We start from the raw sequence: 16732 nt of genomic DNA on the forward strand, positions 1-16732 counted from the left end.
AAACAGTCTCCACCGTAACAATGGAACGTGTGTATTTGATTCGAGGGCCCGAAACGCCGCGTCGACCAGAACGCACGTGCTTGTATGATGTTTGCCCTCCGCCAAGCGTTATGCAACGCCCGCGAACAACAAACTCTCCGACTAAACGAGGAACGACGAACGCTCGTTGATGCGATTCGAGGGACATACGAACGCGTAAGACGTATCTGTCCCACGAGAGAAGCGACTATTGTTCGCACGAAGAAGCAACTATCTTTGGCATGGCGCCTCAATAACCCTTCGAACGTTATCAGGCCAGCTATGACGTACTGTAGTTCGATCCATGAGCGTAATACGTAGTGTGTATTTTAAAGAGTCGATTGATACGTTCGTTGTTGAATAAATCGATAAATCTTGCTATGCTGTTCGTTCTCTTCTTGTCTTTCTTTTATTTGAATCGAAAACGCAGACAAATTTCACGCGTTCCTAGGATAATCCCTACTGCGCGGCTGTCTAAGTATCGCTATTTCGTAATAATTAAATAGCTTTAACGTTGGTTCACTAACAGCGACAAAGATTATGAACGTGATAACGGAGATTGATAAAAATAATCCGATTGTACGATTACATTTATTTACATTTCTGTCGCCAAGTAGTTTTCAAGTTATCGGGTGCGCTAAATACCAAACGTATTCGAAACCCGATAATAAAGAGGTTCGCTGGAAAACACGCATCCACGTGATTAGATATATTTTGTTATTAAATATACACATCATATCGATGTTACGTCACGATTGCATCGGATGGACAATATATGAGAAGTAGCTAACGAAACAGAAACACCACATCTCGTTTGAAATTCATAGACCGTAGTCTGGTTAGAAACCGCGTTTCCTCTATTGCAAGGATGTTCGTGCATTATACAGAAAGCCCTGACTGCACGCTACCGTCACAATCTTATCTGCCTCGTATCGACATTTTATCGGGCCAAAGAACGTTTATTTAGACGATCGTGCATGGTAACGATTCGCGATTGAATCGATCACTCTTGCGCGATTGTTTTTCTTCGGCATGTGCATATATTTTTCACTTACTGAGTAGATTTTTCGCTTACGCGATAGAAATACCAGTAACGAAAAACAAACAATCGGTTCAGTGGTTAACGTATAGAAACATGTAATCGCGATTGCGTCGGCGACAAGAGTTCGAAAAGGCCATCTGCGGAAAATAGTCTTCGCAACGTAAATCAACAAAATACAACATTTCATAGGTCTATACATACCCGATGCGTACGCAAGGAATTGAAACAGGATCGTTTACGTTCCATAGGAAGCGTGCAAACATGATGAAATTATGTAAGAACGATTTTACTCAAACTCGTGTTTCAGACAAACACGAAACTCTCGTCCGTTTCGCGGGAGAATAGAATAAACGTCGTTAATCTTTCAATGCAATCATAATGTGTGATTGTGTAATAGTAGAGAGCAAAGGGGATGAATCTTTTTGCGATTACTGTTTAAACGAAACTTTGGACAAATGTGAAACCGTTGTTGATGTTCGTGAAAGATGAACTAAGTGTTGCTGTTAATAGTTCGCGGTAATATTGATTCATAAATAAAAGATAAAAGATACGATTATAAAAGACGATTATTTCTATCGTTTTTATTATCGAAACGGGAATTCCTGAGCTAGAAAATTAATGAAATAATCGTCGGGAAGGTATACGATGTTTATATAAAACGTCCAGGAAGACATAACAAACGTGCAATTTTCGAATATTCTCTACAATGCATCATCGTTGCATCTGGAAACTACAATGATTTTCTTCACCGTGGGTATTTTTTGTACTTTAATTGGAAAACCCGTATCCGCATTTGGTCCCGATAAACTGGCAGATAAAAAAGATATTCTACAAAAGATCTACTGGCCTTCGATGCGAAAATATATTGTTCCGTTTTAATTACTTCATCTATCAGTGTTACGCTTGATGAAAACTCCTCGATATTTGTGCAAATATTTTTCTTGAATGACACATTTAATGATATAAAAACAAGAATGTTTAATCCCTTAACCTACGATTTACATTCGAGAATTTTGAGCCGAAAACGTAAACAAGCTATTATATATTATATTATATATTATATTTGACCCGATCATCGTACTACGGGCTATGCCCGCAATAGTTACGTTTGGTCCGATCATCTACTACGGGCTATGCCCATAGTTGTAGGTTAAGGGGTTAAAAACAAACGCAAAGTAGTTGCTTTTATTTAAAAATTTATCTCTTGGTCGTAGTCCGATACGTAAGCATCGTCCCCTATAATTTAAGAATTATAAAATATTAGTCGTATTTGTACAGTAATGAACGCTGACTGAACAAATATTGAACTTGGCGGTTATTTTCTTAGTGTTACCAACAGATTAATGCTAGAACTCAGAAATACAGTTTCTGTAAGAATCTTTATGTTTGTCAGCGTGAGGAACCCAAAATCTGAAAGTAACCAAAACGTGAAACGACAGTGAACAATAAACATTGCATTCCACATTGTTTAACTATGGGAAAAACATCGAAAGATAAACGAGATATTTATTATCGACGAGCGAAAGAAGAAGGATGGAGAGCAAGGAGCGCTTTCAAATTGCTTCAAATAGATAACGAGTGTCATATTTTAGATGGTACGTATACAAAAATAAATGACTCCAACACTGCACAAATAAAATACAATCTTTTGTTTATGGCTGAAAAAAGGGGTTAACAAAGCTGTGGATCTGTGTGCTGCACCTGGTAGCTGGAGTCAGGTTTTATCACGAAGATTAAAGTATGTTGCAATCGATTTGCTAAAATTCTAAGAAGAAATCAACTTTTGCAAGATACCTAAATCTTGATTATATATTTTCACGAATAGCGAGAATTACAAAAAAGCTTTGGAAACAGGAAATGCAACGCCTCCAAAAATAGTTGCGGTTGATTTACAAGCGATGGCACCAATAGAAGGGGTGATTCAAATTCAAGGAGACATTACCAACATTAACACCGCGAAGCAAATTATTTCTCATTTTGACAATGAACAGGCTGATTTGGTAGTCTGCGATGGAGCACCAGATGGTAAATTTAAATTAAAGTATTATTTTCACTGATAAATTATAATAATGCTTACAGAGTAATTATTAACAGTTACAGGTTTACACGATATGGACATTTATATCCAATCTCAATTATTACTAGCAGCTCTAAACATTACTACTCATATACTAAGGAAAGGAGGCACGTTTGTAGCAAAAATATTTAGAGCTAAGGATGTGACGTTACTATATGCTCAGTTAAAGATATTTTTCCCCTATGTTTATTGTACAAAGCCTAGCAGTTCTCGCAATTCTAGCATTGAAGCATTTGTAGTCTGTAAAGATTATTCACCACCCGAAGGTTACGAACCTCATATGCTGAATCCTCTCTTGACTCATGAGCCGTGTGATTTTAATGAGCTTACAGGAGTTAACAGAGTCATTGTTCCATTCGTTGTATGTGGTGATCTTAGTCAACCCGATTCTGATACGTGTTATCCACTGGATGTAAGCTTTTCTTATTTATCACGTTCACGTTGAATTATATTTTGTACTATCTATGTTCCTTTGTTTCAGTTTGAAGGGAAAGAATACACATATCATGAGCCAGTACAAGCACCGATTGCACCACCATACGAAGAAGCATTGTCTCTATTGGAGGACAGAGATACCGATTTTAGAAGATTCGATGTTAATGTAGTAGTAGATAATCTAAATTCCATGACCATTGCAGACTTTAAAAAGCAAGCGAAGCAGAAAAATAAGGAGACAAATGAAAATAAGGTGACCAAGCTGCAAGACAGTAAAAACGATGATAACAACGAAGATATATTGGGTCTTGACCAATTAATGTCTGCCCAATTATCTAATGAATCTGATAATAAAGATAATACGACGTAAAAATTTGCGTGTTATTTTATATTTTTTAATTTGATAAATTACTTTTTTTAAACATGTTGTAACATTCTGTAAATATATCATTGATTCCGTAGGAATTGTTTTTATCCCATATCCTTAATCCAAAAAAATATTTAAAGGTGGTATTTTATTCATTACTAAATTTTTATTCCTCCTTTAATTATTTTCTTCTATATCCGGTCAATTAATTATTCACTATGTTGCTTAAATGTCAAGTACCAGAAAGAATTGTTTTTATACATGTATACTTCGTATTGTGTTGACTATAATAAGGTAGTAAACATTACATCGTCTCAGTTTGCGTTGACCTCGTCTAACTATGGCTCCAGTTGAGGTATTTATTCAAAGATTTTTCGAGCTAAACCTGTACAATTACTATTCATCATAAAATTTTTACATTGAGTAGACAAACCGAACTTGTTACGTATGCAAGAAATTATTCTGCTGCGCATCATGCCGGGAACAGCATGAAGAGAAAAAACACAAGAAACGGCAACCGAACTGTCCATTCTGTATGAACGAGAAATTTTCGTTCAAATCCCTCGAGGATAAGGTTCTTCTGTGTCACATAGCAATCACGCACTTGCCTCTGTATTGTTATTTGTGTGGTGAGATTTTCAAACAGATTAAAGATTTGGAATCGTTTGGTAATTATCACTGTACTTGTTTTTATTTTTCATAAGGAAATTCATATGCGAATATGGTTACTACACACTTAATTCTGCTGATAATTAAAATTCATCTTTTATATTGTTTTCTATAGATAGAGGCAATTGCAAATGGTGGAAATCACAACATCGATATTCATTGGTGTCCAAAGAACAAAAATCCGTACTGAATACACCACCTTTGGCTTCAGAAGAAAAAGCATCGTGCGAAGACAGTAGCAACTTCGGTTCATTGACCTCTCCTCCTGAACTTTATAGATACACAAGTACGCCTATGGTCATCGGCCAAAAAACGAGTTTAGATTTTAAAACACCGAGTGCTCCGAATTTCTCCTTGAAAACACCAAAAACTAATTCCGCATTGAAAAGCAGTTTGAAATCCGACAATTCGAGCAATTACATGAGTTGCCCGTCTGCCACCATTCACGAGGAAACCCTCTTCTATTCTTTGCCATTGAACCAGGAAAATAAAGAATTTCCCCGAGGTAAATCGAAAAATCTAGGAATCATGAAGAGCAAAGATAATAGTAACACAAGTGAACGTTATACGGACAATAATTGCATGGAAGATATGGAATTAACGAATGTCGAGGATGAAGTGTTACCAGATTCTCAAGCTCTGGAAACGCATCAAGGAGAGAAACGATCAGATTCTCTAAAGAAAGTTCGATTTTCGGACCAGTATGAGATTCCTTCAGAAGCTAGCCCGATGGTTGTAATGGATGTAACGGAGAACGAAGACTACTATGAAACGTGCAACACGTTGTCCGAGATGAAAGAGTCTCTGGAGAAATCGCAGATCAAGATTTACGAGGACAATGCGAAGAATATACAAAAAGAATATCGTAGTCCGGAAAGAGTGAATGTGAAAAACGATCAACAGCCAGCTGATTCCTCGCGGATAGTGATGATGGTAGTCATGGAAAGCAGTTCTAAAATGACGACATCTGATTTGATAGAGTCTAGTTTAAAGAAACTGGAACGTATCGCTTCTAATACAAATCTTTCAACCAACAGCAACAGTTCCGCTGGTTGCAGTAGCTCGGTGAGTTCTGTTGGTTCTTATGCCGCTTCTACTCATAATTATTACTCCTCGTCAAATGAATTAAGCAGTCCTGATAATAAAGATTCAAGTACTTCGAGTAGTAATACGGATAACAGTAACTCCGGTGGAATTTTATCCGCGGTCGCCAACGCAGTGAGAAATGTCATGAAAAATTTGGGTATGTATACTTGTCTTTTTTAAAAGTCGTATTTTTAAAGAAAATAAATTGAATTAATTTTTAGCAATCGGTTCCTACAAGGATGTCGAAAAAGAACAAGTTCTTCCAAGAGAAAGCGTTGCACCGATACCCTCCACTTCAGAGGCCTCGAGTTCCTTATCAAATTTCGCATCTTCCTTTTTACAAAAATCAGGAAAACGACCGAGAGATGATATCGAAAATGCACCTCCACCGCAACCGTCAACGGAATTCACTGTCCCTCAGAATGAATTGTGCAGTCCCGTTGCGAAACGACACCGCGGATGGTATAAAATTAAAGGGCGAGAACCGATTGCGAGAATGCGAAACAATCGACAACTTACATCTCAGAGAGGAGTGTCGTCGGAAACTCAGGTTTTCCATCAGGGATCGTTATCGGTTGGAAACACAGTTCTACCTCTTCCCGATAGAGCCCACCAATCTACGCAAACCGATTGATAGTCGATAATAATTGGAATTCCAGCGATATCATTTTCTATAAAAAAAAATTTTTTTATTGAAATATATTTTTGTGTTATTGTATTGGTGTATATTCGTTTATTAAATTAACGCACTTAGTATTTCAATTAAAGTAATTGTAACATTTTATGCGTACTGTATTTATTTCATTTGTATCGTAGATTATTTTTCTATTTTGAAGTTTAAAGTATCGTAAGTATCGTAAAGTTTGCCTGCTTTTTAATAAATAAGGTGTCATTTAAGTATGCTCCTGGTGTGATTCGAATTCGTTAGCTCCTATGGCGCTGCTGCAACTGGTATCGTATCGATCGATTGATGTTTGAGGTTATGTTTCTTAGTGTTACGACAGCCACTGTACGACAACATTATAATTTCCTTTTAAAGAAAAATTTCTTGTTAATTTAATCGTGTATTGTGTCTGGGTATGTTACACCTTTGTTTAAAACAGTATTACCATTAAACTCTTACGTATAGATTTGCTTAAGTATTTTTCGTTTTGATTTATCAAAAATATTCTTTCTAATCCTTTTAGTTTTAACAATGTCTTCATGGAAGAAAGCAGCAAAAGCCACACAGAAGACTCATCGCGAGAGACATCAACCAGAGACTCGCAAGCACTTGGGTCTTTTGGAGAAAAAGAAAGATTATATTGCCAGAGCCAGAAATTATCAAGAAAAACAACAAACTTTAAAACTTTTGCGTAGACGTGCCCTAAACAAAAACCCAGATGAATTTTATTTCCATATGATCAATTCCAAAATTACCGGAGGTGTTCATAAAGAAAAAAAAAAACGTAAAAATCATACACCGGAACAAATACAGCTAATGGAGACGCAAGATATTAGATACATTGCTCACAAGAGAAACATAGAAGCAAAGAAAATAAACAAGCTTCAGAGTCAACTGCATATGATAGATGCTGCAAATGAAACCAAGAATAAACATACCTTTTTTGTAGACGATTTGGAGGAAGTCAAAAACTTTGATCTTGCTAAGAAACTGGATACACACCCAGCATTGATATCCAGACGCACAAACAGACCAAAATTAAGTAAATTAAAAGATATGAAATTACCAGACATAGATGAGGCAAGCTTGAGAAGAATTGAAACTGATAAACACAATGCTTACAAAGAATTACAAAAGAGGATAGAGAGAGAAAGGGAATTGACTATTATACAACAAAAATTAGAAATGCAAAGAGCACTAAAAGATAAAAAAATTACTAAACCAAAACTAATAAGCGTAGGAACAAAGGATGCTGCTCCCGTTTACAAATGGAAATTTGAAAGAAAACGATAACTTCTATTATGTGTAGGCGTATAAGGCGTATTTTTAATAAACAATAAAACAATCTATTTTTTAAAGTTTTTAATTAACTACATCTACGGTATAATTTATCATTTCTTCACAAAAACTTTATATCTAAGCCAGTTATTAATTAAGTATTTGGAGTAATCTACAGAATATTGTCATATTTCTTATAATATTTAGTTAATCAATATCCACGACTGTTGTTGGTGTACATCCTGGTACTGTTATTATTTCTACATCCGTTGATGTAGTTTCTTCAGTTTCCACCGTTCTCATCGTCGTCGTTTGAGTGCTCATTGCCGATGTCATTCCTGCGTTCATTGTCGTCGACGTCGTTCCGTTACCTGGTATTGTAGGCAACTCCATCGATATGCTAACGCAGTCGTAATTTAATTGCCATAGTCGTTTCTTAGAGAAGATATCCAGTCGAAGGCAAGCAGTGATTGATCTTTGAGTCAAATATAAGAAAAAAATTTAATGAGAATTATATGACATCTTTAAGTATTACATTCAAGTGTGTTTTACCTGGGAAATTTATTGAGTTCCAATATATTTACACATGCAGATGAAAAGTAACATCCTGGTATATTAGCGCAGAACTTTAATGGCTTATAGTTTGTGATTGTTCTACTTCTTAATGTATCGGAGTTCAACGCCATATCAATATTTAGCCCATTTCTTTGATAAGTAAGATTAACGCAAACTGCACGAGATAAAGAGAATTTTGAAGAGATAGTTGAGCCATTGATTCCAAAGTGATCGAAACCCGTCAATGAAATAAGAAGATTCGAAAACGATCAATAAAAAAATAATTAATTATACTAAAAACTTACGCTTTTTTTCAGCTTTGGCGTATAAAATAAAAACACTTTGACAGCAGGAGCAAGAATAAGATGTATTACAGGTACAATATGTCTGAAACGTCTGAACAGTTCTATAAGCCAAGAACCCTTTAGATACGGGGATTCCTAATAAACATTTTATTTAAAAATGTGAAACTTAACTTTTATAACAGAAACAGAGAATAAATAAAAAACTGACTTCCTTCCGTAGCACCAACCGTCCAATAAAAAATTAAACGTAACCAAAATGAAATCAGGACGCCACATACTTTGGAATTCATACTTAGTACCTTTCAATGGACTTTTTCACTGTGGTACATTTACAGCACTGCCTCTTTTACCTCTGTTACATGGACACGTTACATCTCTCATAGTTATACTAACCGGCATCGACGATCGACGTTCCACAAAACAATATTGTTTCGACTCGGTGGTTACTACACAGGATGTAATTACCGAGGTATAATAAAAAAAAAGTAGGTTTCAAATACATCTATTTATTCGTCTCTTGATAATGTACATTACGATATTCAGCAGTTAATTCGATGTTTCGAACGACGCAGAGTTACTTTATAAAACATGACCGAACTCGTTGACAATCATCAGACTATTAGTTTACAAACAGATCGTTGCGTTACGCTCTTAAACATAAAAAGAAAATATAATAAATAATGATTGCTGCCATACGATGGCAGTAGGAATGCGTAATTGTACTATTAAGTCCTTCGCGACTGTCACGAACAGAATCTTAGGTTTCCTCAGAAATCAAGTAAATCGTCGTCATCGTCGTCGTCGTCGTCGTAATCATAATCGTCTTCATCCTCATCATCGTCATCACCTGGCAAGAATTCTATTTGACCTAATCCACCTCCGTCCTCTGGCTTTACTAGAGCCAAACCGTTTACACCGAATCTAATGCAATCTAATCCGACCTGGAAATATTTGCATTATTCGTAAAAACGTTGAGAAAGAGACGTCCCTTTATCCATCCCCGGTCGTCAAATCCAGCTCACCTTAAATATCGTGAAATCTTGAAACTTTCCCTCCATATTTATACATGCATGAATATTTCTGCCCTGGAAATAAATGTTATAAAATCGAACACACGCTTTAACGATTGGAATTCGTGGCACTGGCACACATATTGGCCGAGGATTCTTTCCTGAAACGTTTGAAATGCTCGTGAAATTAAAGTTATCTTTTTAAAACACGGCTGAAATTTAAATATCCTATACGTTGTGACTAAACATACCAGATATGGTTCTTGTATACAGAACTCTATTATTCATCGAAATCTTCGCGGTAAAGCTAAACTCATCCGGATCGTACGTCACATTCACGCACGCTTTCTGTTTCCAAGTGTCGAATAAAATTCTAGAGCAACAACCGCAGACACCTCCTCCGCATTGACAAGGACCTTGTTTCGTAGCGGTCACCTGAGTCGTGGTGTTCGACGTAGAATTCGTCACTTGTTTCAGCAATTCTTGTAATTTCTTTGTATTCCAATCTTCTTCATTCTTCTTGGAATCGCCGTTTTTCGTAACGGCCAATATGTCATTGTCTACGGATGTTTCTAACGTTCTCTCCGAATCAGAAGCTCTCTTGTTAATCCGTTGCAAGGAGCTTTGAATGCAAAGAACAGCGAAGAAGAGTAGCAAACAGGCAGCCCTCATCTCGCGTCCTTAACGATGTCGGATTCAATGACTACGGAAGAACATCTCTTCGTGAGATGGATAGTACTCCTTGTTGAACGTTCGACACTCGACTGGTCAGTTAACGGATATCTCATTCTGACCTCGTTTTACGGAGAAATTTAGGTTTACTTCGTACTGGTCGCACGCATTTTATTTCCTGCTGGATCGCCGTGGTAATCTGATTAAGGAAAAAAAAGCGACGAGCTATCGGCACACGAAAGATTGAGAGTGCATGCTATAAAAAAAATCATAGCTCGTGTCAAGGTTCTTATAGGACATTATTTATTTATCGCGTAGTTTTATTCGATATACTGGCTTGGTACAAACAGCAAGAAAAGAATAACAGGTATGATTATGCCGATTTCGTTCAACTTTATTATACATTATACTGATAAGGTAACAATAAATTCTACAGATTAATCTTTAAGTCAACGAATAAAATTGTTACAATTTTATACTTAATAATAACTATATAATTTTACACCGATATTAATTCATTTCTGGTATTCATATTTTTAATTGACCAATTTATGCCTCTTGCTCAGAAGCTAACGTTGGAACGTAGTTGTCATAATCCAGATTGGACAGAGTCTACTGCTCGAAATTTATTTCGTCGTACATTTTCGATTTCATTTCCTGTTGATTCTCTAACTGTGCGAAATTGTTCGCGGAGATACCATGTTTGCCAATAGTAAAGCATGGGATGTTTATGTGACTCTTAAAGAAAGCGTATTTAAGTCTGATGTTCGCGCAAACCCGTAAACCATTGTCAACAACAGAGACTTGTGTTTGTTCGCAAACTTTTACTCCTTCGAAAATGTTACCACACATTTCAGGTGTGTTCGCTACAACAATTGTGAAATATATCATGAGAAATTACCGTTTGATATACAAGTATAGAGGAATGAGACACAGGAATAAAAAAGCTTACCTTTCGCGGAATGCGAGAAGATCGTTTTTCCGTTTACGGTTATTTCAAGCTTAGGGTCGTTACCGTTGACAAGTTTTGCACATAATGAAGCTTTCATGTTTTTGACATGAACACCAACGCAACAGCCATAACCGTTCTGTTCACTTTTGCATAGCGAACGTTGTTGTATCATTGCAACAAGAGCATCGCTCGTGTCTACATCTAATTCAGTTCCGGTGTACGGATCATAATACGACACTAAGTTGGATTGGACTGCGAAAATTTAATCGATTCGATATAAAATTATCCTATGAAGCGAACCGACTGCTTAAAATTACTATCTACTTCTGAATTAAATTCTTTCCAACTCTTTGACTTTCATAAAAATTATTTGTTACCTTCTTGAGAAGCTTCGATATCTTCATCGTGCAACGCAGCGCTCCAAGCAGCCTGTACCAGGAGGAGTGTCACGAAGATGTTCAACAATTTGAACAACATGATTTTGGCGAAGAAAGAAGAAAAGCAAGGTGTATACGATTTCACAAAATGTGATTTGATTGCTTTGAGTCGAATCCCATATTTATATATCCCTTCGTGCTCATCGATTAGATGAAATCAGCACGTGACTTTTACAGACGCACATATAAAAAGTACTTGTTAAGTATTGATTATCTTGATTGATAATCATTTGAACGACTTATAGATAATACATATATAAATATACGCCATGCTATATACATATATATACATATATATACATACTATACTTATGTTATACCTTATAGTGTATATTATACTATAAATATCTCTATATGTAGATATTATGATTATCTGACTTTTGTCTGTTATCGCAAACTACATCGTTAATTAATTGCTGAACAAAAAAATCATTTAGAGAAAAAAATTAAAATTAAAACATAACTACTGAAGCGATTGTAAACATAAGTAGATTCGTACGTTTTCGTAGAAAATAACGAGCTGCATCGATTACTGCGTTCAAAATTATACAATTCTATTAAAAAAAAAAACGTATGTGATCTTTATATGACTTTTACGTACAACCTACAAAAAAATTAACGACAAAAATCGAAATAAATGAAATCTTATCTGAGATACTTTTTCATACAGTAAGTAATTTACATAGTTTATATTTACATATTAAAATCGGATTTTACATAATAGAATGTTTAATTAATACGTTTATTTACAGACCCAATATATTTATCAAACACAGAAGTACATTCCTTATTATTTTCCTAATCATTTACATTTTTAACGTAAAAAATCCATTAGTAATCTTTGTACGTGAGCTCCTTCAACAAGTTTTGAATTGTTGTTATCTATTAGCAATTTTTCAAAATCATTAATTACTTAGGAAATAAAGTGATTTATGATAACAAAAGAATTTATCAGATTTTCCGCTTTTTAACATAGTTAACAATGATAAGTCGAGTTAATAAAGAGGCCTAACAATCTTGAACGGCAGATTTTACTAAACATTCGACTGATCGATTTCGGAAACTATCGTTCCTTGATTATTTTATTATTCTATCTATACGTATACAAAACGGGACGAGCATGAATATAAGACCTAAAAATCTCGTTTCTTTGGTGTGACGATTGCTCCTCGAACGTCTATTTTCTGCTAAAAGCCGGGCCAAGCCTAATTCGTAATTCGAGTCATCATCGTAAGCTTCGGAAAACTGGTTATATTTTTTCACTTTGCCCTTCTTCTTTCCATTCTCTTTTTCGTCATAAACCAACGCGCTGATCACTGCATCTTCTTCGTCGTCGTCGTCATCTAAATCTTCAATTTCGCTTTTCTCATCTTCGTCCTCGTGATTCTCGTGTTCACTTCCGTCAACCTTCTCATCTTCGTCCTCCTCTGCTTCGCTATCCTTCTCGTTATCATCGTCGTCGTCGTTTAAAATCTCTTCATCCTCATCGTCGTCGTCGTCATCGTTGTCTAGACTATCTCCTAGAATATCGTCATCGTCGTCTTCTTCGCCCTTAATCGGTTTCTTCAAGGGTTTCTTCTTCTTGTTCGTTTCATTTTCGATTGCGTTGATGCTGGAGCTCGTGATGCTTGGCTTTTTCGTACTCGTATCAACCGCTGTGAATTTCTTAATCGGTGTTTTATCCGGCTTCGCATAGGACTCTATCTTATTGAAGACCTTTTTAACGATTTCTTCGGCTTCGTTAACCGTCGTATCGGTGACTGCAGACTTGTTATTTGTTTCGATACTGCTTTCTTCTCTCATCTTCGAGGATTCTTGATTATACTCGTCGTCTTCTTTGGAATTATTAGCGACAACGTTACTTCCGACGCTAGAATCTACCGACAACGATATCAGCTTCCTTAGAATTGAAACTGTGAAGTAAAGAAGAGGCGGGCCGTGATCTTTTTTGATTCTTCTAAGAGTGTTGAATCCGAGAATAATTCGACGTTATCTTCATCCTCGTCTTCTTCCGTAGAAGAATTTGGCACGAAGTTAGCCAATAGTGCGCCATCCTCGGAATCATCGTCTTCCTCGTCATTGTCCTTCAGCAAGAAAATCACGTCATCGTCGTCTTCTTCCGGAACCTCGACTTCGAATACTGGAAATGGTTCTATTGGACGTAGCTTTAGAGGGTCAGGGTCAAATCAATGATATTGCAACTGCGTATATCTTTTATTCATTCTACAGTTCACAGAAAAATGTTATCAATAAATAAATACTATTAATAAATACGTATCATCACTTAAAACAGCTTGTTCTACCGTTCGCGGAGAGATACGATCGCGTGGAAGCGCGCCAACGGAAGTCGTAAATTCCCGTTACGATAACAGATGAACAACAATTTCTGTTTTATATCATTTTATGGTGGACGGTGAGACGTATTGTTGGTTAAATCAATAACGAAGCGAGTTGATTTCGTTAACTATATTTACAGATATTTTAAAATGTAGAATACAAAGTTAATCGGAAGCGTTGCTCGCTCGATGATACTCGTTATAAGATTGCGCGATACTGCGGTACTGATACTAATCGTTATACTGATTCGTTAGATTGATTCGATACTGATATTCATTCGCACTACTACTGACTCGTGGAGAACTTGGTCGTGTATTTGTACTGATCGAGGGGGGTATCGAAAAGTTTGAACATGTTTGAACATGAAATCGTTTTGTCCAGAGTTTGTTTATTACATTATGTGCATCGTACAGTGTTAATCCTCTGTGGCTAAACAACTATGTGAAGCATCTTCGTATCGAAACGTCCTAATACGCATATGCCGATACAATTCTATTGAATCAGATATGATCCATTTCGTTCTATTTCTATTATTATGTTCCTGCATAATTGAATAAACTAATATAAAACAAAAAACATTTTGCGTCTATTATTTCCTTATAAAGCAAAAGAAACCTTTCGGACAACCTAATATAATCGACGTCACGAAGTGGTCGATTTCCTATTTCGGTTAGGATAACAGAGGTGGTTGAATTGACTATAACACTGAGAATAACAGATTACAATATATATTTTATCCCAACAACTTGTAGATATAGACAGATACGCTCGGTGCGTACAAATATAAGTTAAACAGATGACAGATCTAAAGATGGAAAACCAATCAAGAGATATAGACTAATCTAAGGATGACAACAAGCGAAGAGATGTTGACTGATCTGAGGACGATAAACCAGTGAAGTTCGGTAACGATGCTATCGCAGAGGAAAACTATTGCTGGGTGTTGGTCGCCCCACCACTAGTCGCTTGCGGGTGGAAATGATCGTTGAACATGGGAAAAACGCAACCTTCCCATTTTTTACCTGATGGAGCAATAACAATAAGGAACGTCTCGACTTAAATATATTTTATAACAATTAAGAATTATTGTGGTCCGACTAATTATATTTGCACAACTAGTGGCCGCCTCGACCGAGGGATGGATTCTGGGTTACGTAAAGAGTCACCTGATGTAACACAGCTAACGCGTAAATTAGCTTCGAGTTCTGTCGCTAATTCTAAATTCAGTCTAAAGCAGGCTTTGATGAGATGTTTGGTGATTTTTGGGTACTTGGAAATATTCGCATTTTATTCGATATACCGTCTCGGTACAAATAGTAAGAAACGATAACAGGTATGACCATAGAGACGTGGTCCAACATTATTATACACTGTACGTTACAATAATAAGGTACATAATAACAATAGGTATAACAATAATAACAATAGGTACTAGAAATTAATCTTTAAATTAACGAATAAAATTACCGCTACTTTTTAGTTAATAATAACTATGTCATTTTACGCAGATATTAATTCGTTCTTAGTGATCGCAATTTTAATTGTCCAATTTGTGCCTCTTGCTCGGGAGTCAACATTGACATCTGATTGTCATGAACTTCCAGATCCTGCTGTTCGAAATCTACTTCGTCGTATATTTCCGGGTTGGTTACTTGATCCTCTGACTCCGTGCCAATCTGAATCGGTAACAGTCCTAGACTGGCAATAGAGATCCCGTCATCGCCAATTTGAACGCATGGAAATCGGAATCCCGAAAATCGAAGGAAGAGAAACTGAAGATCGATGCTCGTACAAGATCGCAAATGGTTATTAATATAATAAAAGTCGAATTGACCGCAAATATTTATAAGGTTGGAAAGACCAACACATATCGGGCGTGGATGCACTATAATTAAAATATATCGTGAGAAAGCACAGTTCGATAAATATACAGAAAGAAAAGAAAAGAAAATTCTTACTTCTAAAGCGATGTGTTAATATTGGGTCTCCGTCTGCGGTTATGATAGCTTTACTGTCTGTATCGATTGTAATTCTAATACACACTGGGCCATTAAAACCAACGAAACGAATACCGACGCAACAGTTACAACTGTTATTCTTACAGTGGCATAGCGAACGTCGATATATCTTTGTAGCAATCGAATTATTTAGTTTTAAATCGATTATCTCTTCGTTTAGCTCAGTTCCGGTATTCGGGTCATAGTACGTCACTGAATTGGCCAGAACTATGTAAATATAATCGATTCAGTATAAAATTGTCTCATGAAACGAGCCAAGTGTCTAAAATTACTATCTGTTTCCGAATGAAATTCTTTTTAACACTTTGATTGTCATAAAAATTATGGGTTACCTTGTTGAAGAGCTTTAATATTTTTATCGTGAGACGTAGAACACCAGGCTGTCTGTAGTAGGAGGAGTGTCACAAAAACGCTGCACAATTTGAACATGATTTTGGCGAAGAAAGAAGAGAAAGGTGCGTTGCCGATCGGTTGAACCCACAAAATGATATCGATTGGAATGTAATACCGTGTTTATATACCGTTTCGTGCTCATCGATTATACGAAATTCAAGCGTGAGTTCTGTAGTTCTGTGTAGGGCACTGTCGATCTCTACTGATAAAACGTTTGACCCACTGATGGATAATTTATTGACTGTGATTATAACCTATATTTCGAAATTATTTATTTATTATTTACCGAATGAAAAGTTTATTTAGAGATAATCATTAAAATTGATGTGTAACTGATCTACTATTTGTCGATGTAAATAGATTTTTACTTTTTGTACAAAATAACGAGCTGCTTCGATTGATGTATTCAAAAAACGT

The 16732-nt window shown here is 36.1% G+C and overlaps 7 protein-coding genes and 1 pseudogene across 8 annotated transcripts; 3 read left to right on the top strand and 5 right to left on the bottom strand.

Annotated features, from left to right (window-relative positions):
- The first annotated feature begins 2223 nt into the window (after positions 1–2223).
- On the top strand, positions 2224–4031 carry LOC117236822 (putative tRNA (cytidine(32)/guanosine(34)-2'-O)-methyltransferase). The gene is made up of 5 exons (XM_033500124.1): positions 2224–2655; positions 2729–2798; positions 2886–3085; positions 3155–3549; positions 3619–4031. The coding sequence occupies exons 1-5, from the start codon at positions 2535–2537 to the stop codon at positions 3940–3942; spliced, it is 1110 nt and encodes a 369-aa protein (XP_033356015.1). The 5' UTR covers positions 2224–2534; the 3' UTR covers positions 3943–4031.
- A 130-nt stretch (positions 4032–4161) lies between these two features.
- Positions 4162–6412, top strand: LOC117236821. Of its 2 annotated transcripts, none has more exons than XM_033500122.1 (4): positions 4162–4294; positions 4367–4607; positions 4724–5851; positions 5916–6412. In XM_033500122.1, the coding sequence occupies exons 1-4, from the start codon at positions 4280–4282 to the stop codon at positions 6326–6328; spliced, it is 1797 nt and encodes a 598-aa protein (XP_033356013.1). In that variant the 5' UTR covers positions 4162–4279; the 3' UTR covers positions 6329–6412. The 2 variants fall into 2 exon arrangements, with proteins under 2 accessions (XP_033356013.1, XP_033356014.1); XM_033500123.1 differs by having other exon boundaries at positions 4730–5851.
- Positions 6413–6662: 250 nt separating this feature from the next.
- On the top strand, positions 6663–7707 carry LOC117236823 (probable U3 small nucleolar RNA-associated protein 11). The gene is made up of 2 exons (XM_033500125.1): positions 6663–6771; positions 6882–7707. The coding sequence occupies exon 2, from the start codon at positions 6890–6892 to the stop codon at positions 7649–7651; it is 762 nt and encodes a 253-aa protein (XP_033356016.1). The 5' UTR covers positions 6663–6771; positions 6882–6889; the 3' UTR covers positions 7652–7707.
- Positions 7708–7809: 102 nt separating this feature from the next.
- On the bottom strand, positions 7810–8797 carry LOC117236826. The gene is made up of 4 exons (XM_033500127.1): positions 8705–8797; positions 8497–8631; positions 8189–8366; positions 7810–8111 (listed from the first exon to the last, which is right to left on the bottom strand). The coding sequence occupies exons 1-4, from the start codon at positions 8784–8786 to the stop codon at positions 7844–7846; spliced, it is 663 nt and encodes a 220-aa protein (XP_033356018.1). The 5' UTR covers positions 8787–8797; the 3' UTR covers positions 7810–7843.
- Positions 8798–8986: 189 nt separating this feature from the next.
- On the bottom strand, positions 8987–10646 carry LOC117236824. Its single transcript, XM_033500126.1, has 3 exons — positions 9758–10646; positions 9519–9667; positions 8987–9437 (listed from the first exon to the last, which is right to left on the bottom strand). Exons 1-3 carry the CDS (start codon positions 10176–10178, stop codon positions 9264–9266), a joined length of 744 nt encoding a protein of 247 aa, XP_033356017.1. The 5' UTR covers positions 10179–10646; the 3' UTR covers positions 8987–9263.
- An 88-nt stretch (positions 10647–10734) lies between these two features.
- LOC117236827 lies at positions 10735–11662 on the bottom strand. The gene is made up of 3 exons (XM_033500128.1): positions 11508–11662; positions 11131–11382; positions 10735–11044 (listed from the first exon to the last, which is right to left on the bottom strand). The coding sequence occupies exons 1-3, from the start codon at positions 11605–11607 to the stop codon at positions 10791–10793; spliced, it is 606 nt and encodes a 201-aa protein (XP_033356019.1). The 5' UTR covers positions 11608–11662; the 3' UTR covers positions 10735–10790.
- Positions 11663–12421: 759 nt separating this feature from the next.
- LOC117236922 lies at positions 12422–15191 on the bottom strand (annotated as a pseudogene).
- LOC117236963 lies at positions 15159–16730 on the bottom strand. The gene is made up of 3 exons (XM_033500437.1): positions 16255–16730; positions 15863–16129; positions 15159–15789 (listed from the first exon to the last, which is right to left on the bottom strand). The coding sequence occupies exons 1-3, from the start codon at positions 16349–16351 to the stop codon at positions 15416–15418; spliced, it is 738 nt and encodes a 245-aa protein (XP_033356328.1). The 5' UTR covers positions 16352–16730; the 3' UTR covers positions 15159–15415.
- Positions 16731–16732: the final 2 nt, after the last annotated feature.

The sequence above is a fragment of the Bombus vosnesenskii genome, unplaced genomic scaffold, assembly GCF_011952255.1.
Source record: "Bombus vosnesenskii isolate JDL3184/JDL3185 unplaced genomic scaffold, Bvos_JDL3184-5_v1.1 scf7180000013352, whole genome shotgun sequence".
Classification (NCBI taxonomy): Eukaryota; Metazoa; Arthropoda; class Insecta; order Hymenoptera; family Apidae; genus Bombus; species Bombus vosnesenskii.

Bases quoted from the DNA above. Each gene is read 5' to 3' on its own strand.
- LOC117236822 (XM_033500124.1), top strand. From the start codon at position 2,535: ATGGGAAAAACATCGAAAGATAAACGAGATATTTATTATCGACGAGCG. The intron at 2,656-2,728 runs GTACGTATACAA...GGCTGAAAAAAG, and splicing joins CGAGTGTCATATTTTAGATG to GGGTTAACAAAGCTGTGGAT. The intron at 3,550-3,618 runs GTAAGCTTTTCT...CCTTTGTTTCAG, and splicing joins ATACGTGTTATCCACTGGAT to TTTGAAGGGAAAGAATACAC.
- LOC117236821 (XM_033500122.1), top strand. The intron at 4,608-4,723 runs GTAATTATCACT...TGTTTTCTATAG, and splicing joins TAAAGATTTGGAATCGTTTG to ATAGAGGCAATTGCAAATGG. The intron at 5,852-5,915 runs GTATGTATACTT...ATTAATTTTTAG, and splicing joins AAATGTCATGAAAAATTTGG to CAATCGGTTCCTACAAGGAT.
- LOC117236823 (XM_033500125.1), top strand. From the start codon at position 6,890: ATGTCTTCATGGAAGAAAGCAGCAAAAGCCACACAGAAGACTCATCGC.
- LOC117236826 (XM_033500127.1), bottom strand. From the start codon at position 8,786: ATGAATTCCAAAGTATGTGGCGTCCTGATTTCATTTTGGTTACGTTTA. The intron at 8,367-8,496 runs GTAAGTTTTTAG...TATCTCGTGCAG, and splicing joins CGCCAAAGCTGAAAAAAAGC to TTTGCGTTAATCTTACTTAT. The intron at 8,112-8,188 runs GTAAAACACACT...TTTGACTCAAAG, and splicing joins GAACTCAATAAATTTCCCAG to ATCAATCACTGCTTGCCTTC.
- LOC117236824 (XM_033500126.1), bottom strand. From the start codon at position 10,178: ATGAGGGCTGCCTGTTTGCTACTCTTCTTCGCTGTTCTTTGCATTCAA. The intron at 9,668-9,757 runs GTATGTTTAGTC...CAAACGTTTCAG, and splicing joins GTATACAAGAACCATATCTG to GAAAGAATCCTCGGCCAATA. The intron at 9,438-9,518 runs GTGAGCTGGATT...AAATATTTCCAG, and splicing joins AAGATTTCACGATATTTAAG to GTCGGATTAGATTGCATTAG.
- LOC117236827 (XM_033500128.1), bottom strand. From the start codon at position 11,607: ATGTTGTTCAAATTGTTGAACATCTTCGTGACACTCCTCCTGGTACAG. The intron at 11,383-11,507 runs GTAACAAATAAT...AAATTTTCGCAG, and splicing joins TATCGAAGCTTCTCAAGAAG to TCCAATCCAACTTAGTGTCG. The intron at 11,045-11,130 runs GTAAGCTTTTTT...CAATTGTTGTAG, and splicing joins CTTCTCGCATTCCGCGAAAG to CGAACACACCTGAAATGTGT.
- LOC117236963 (XM_033500437.1), bottom strand. From the start codon at position 16,351: ATGTTCAAATTGTGCAGCGTTTTTGTGACACTCCTCCTACTACAGACA. The intron at 16,130-16,254 runs GTAACCCATAAT...ATATTTACATAG, and splicing joins TATTAAAGCTCTTCAACAAG to TTCTGGCCAATTCAGTGACG. The intron at 15,790-15,862 runs GTAAGAATTTTC...TTTTAATTATAG, and splicing joins ATTAACACATCGCTTTAGAA to TGCATCCACGCCCGATATGT.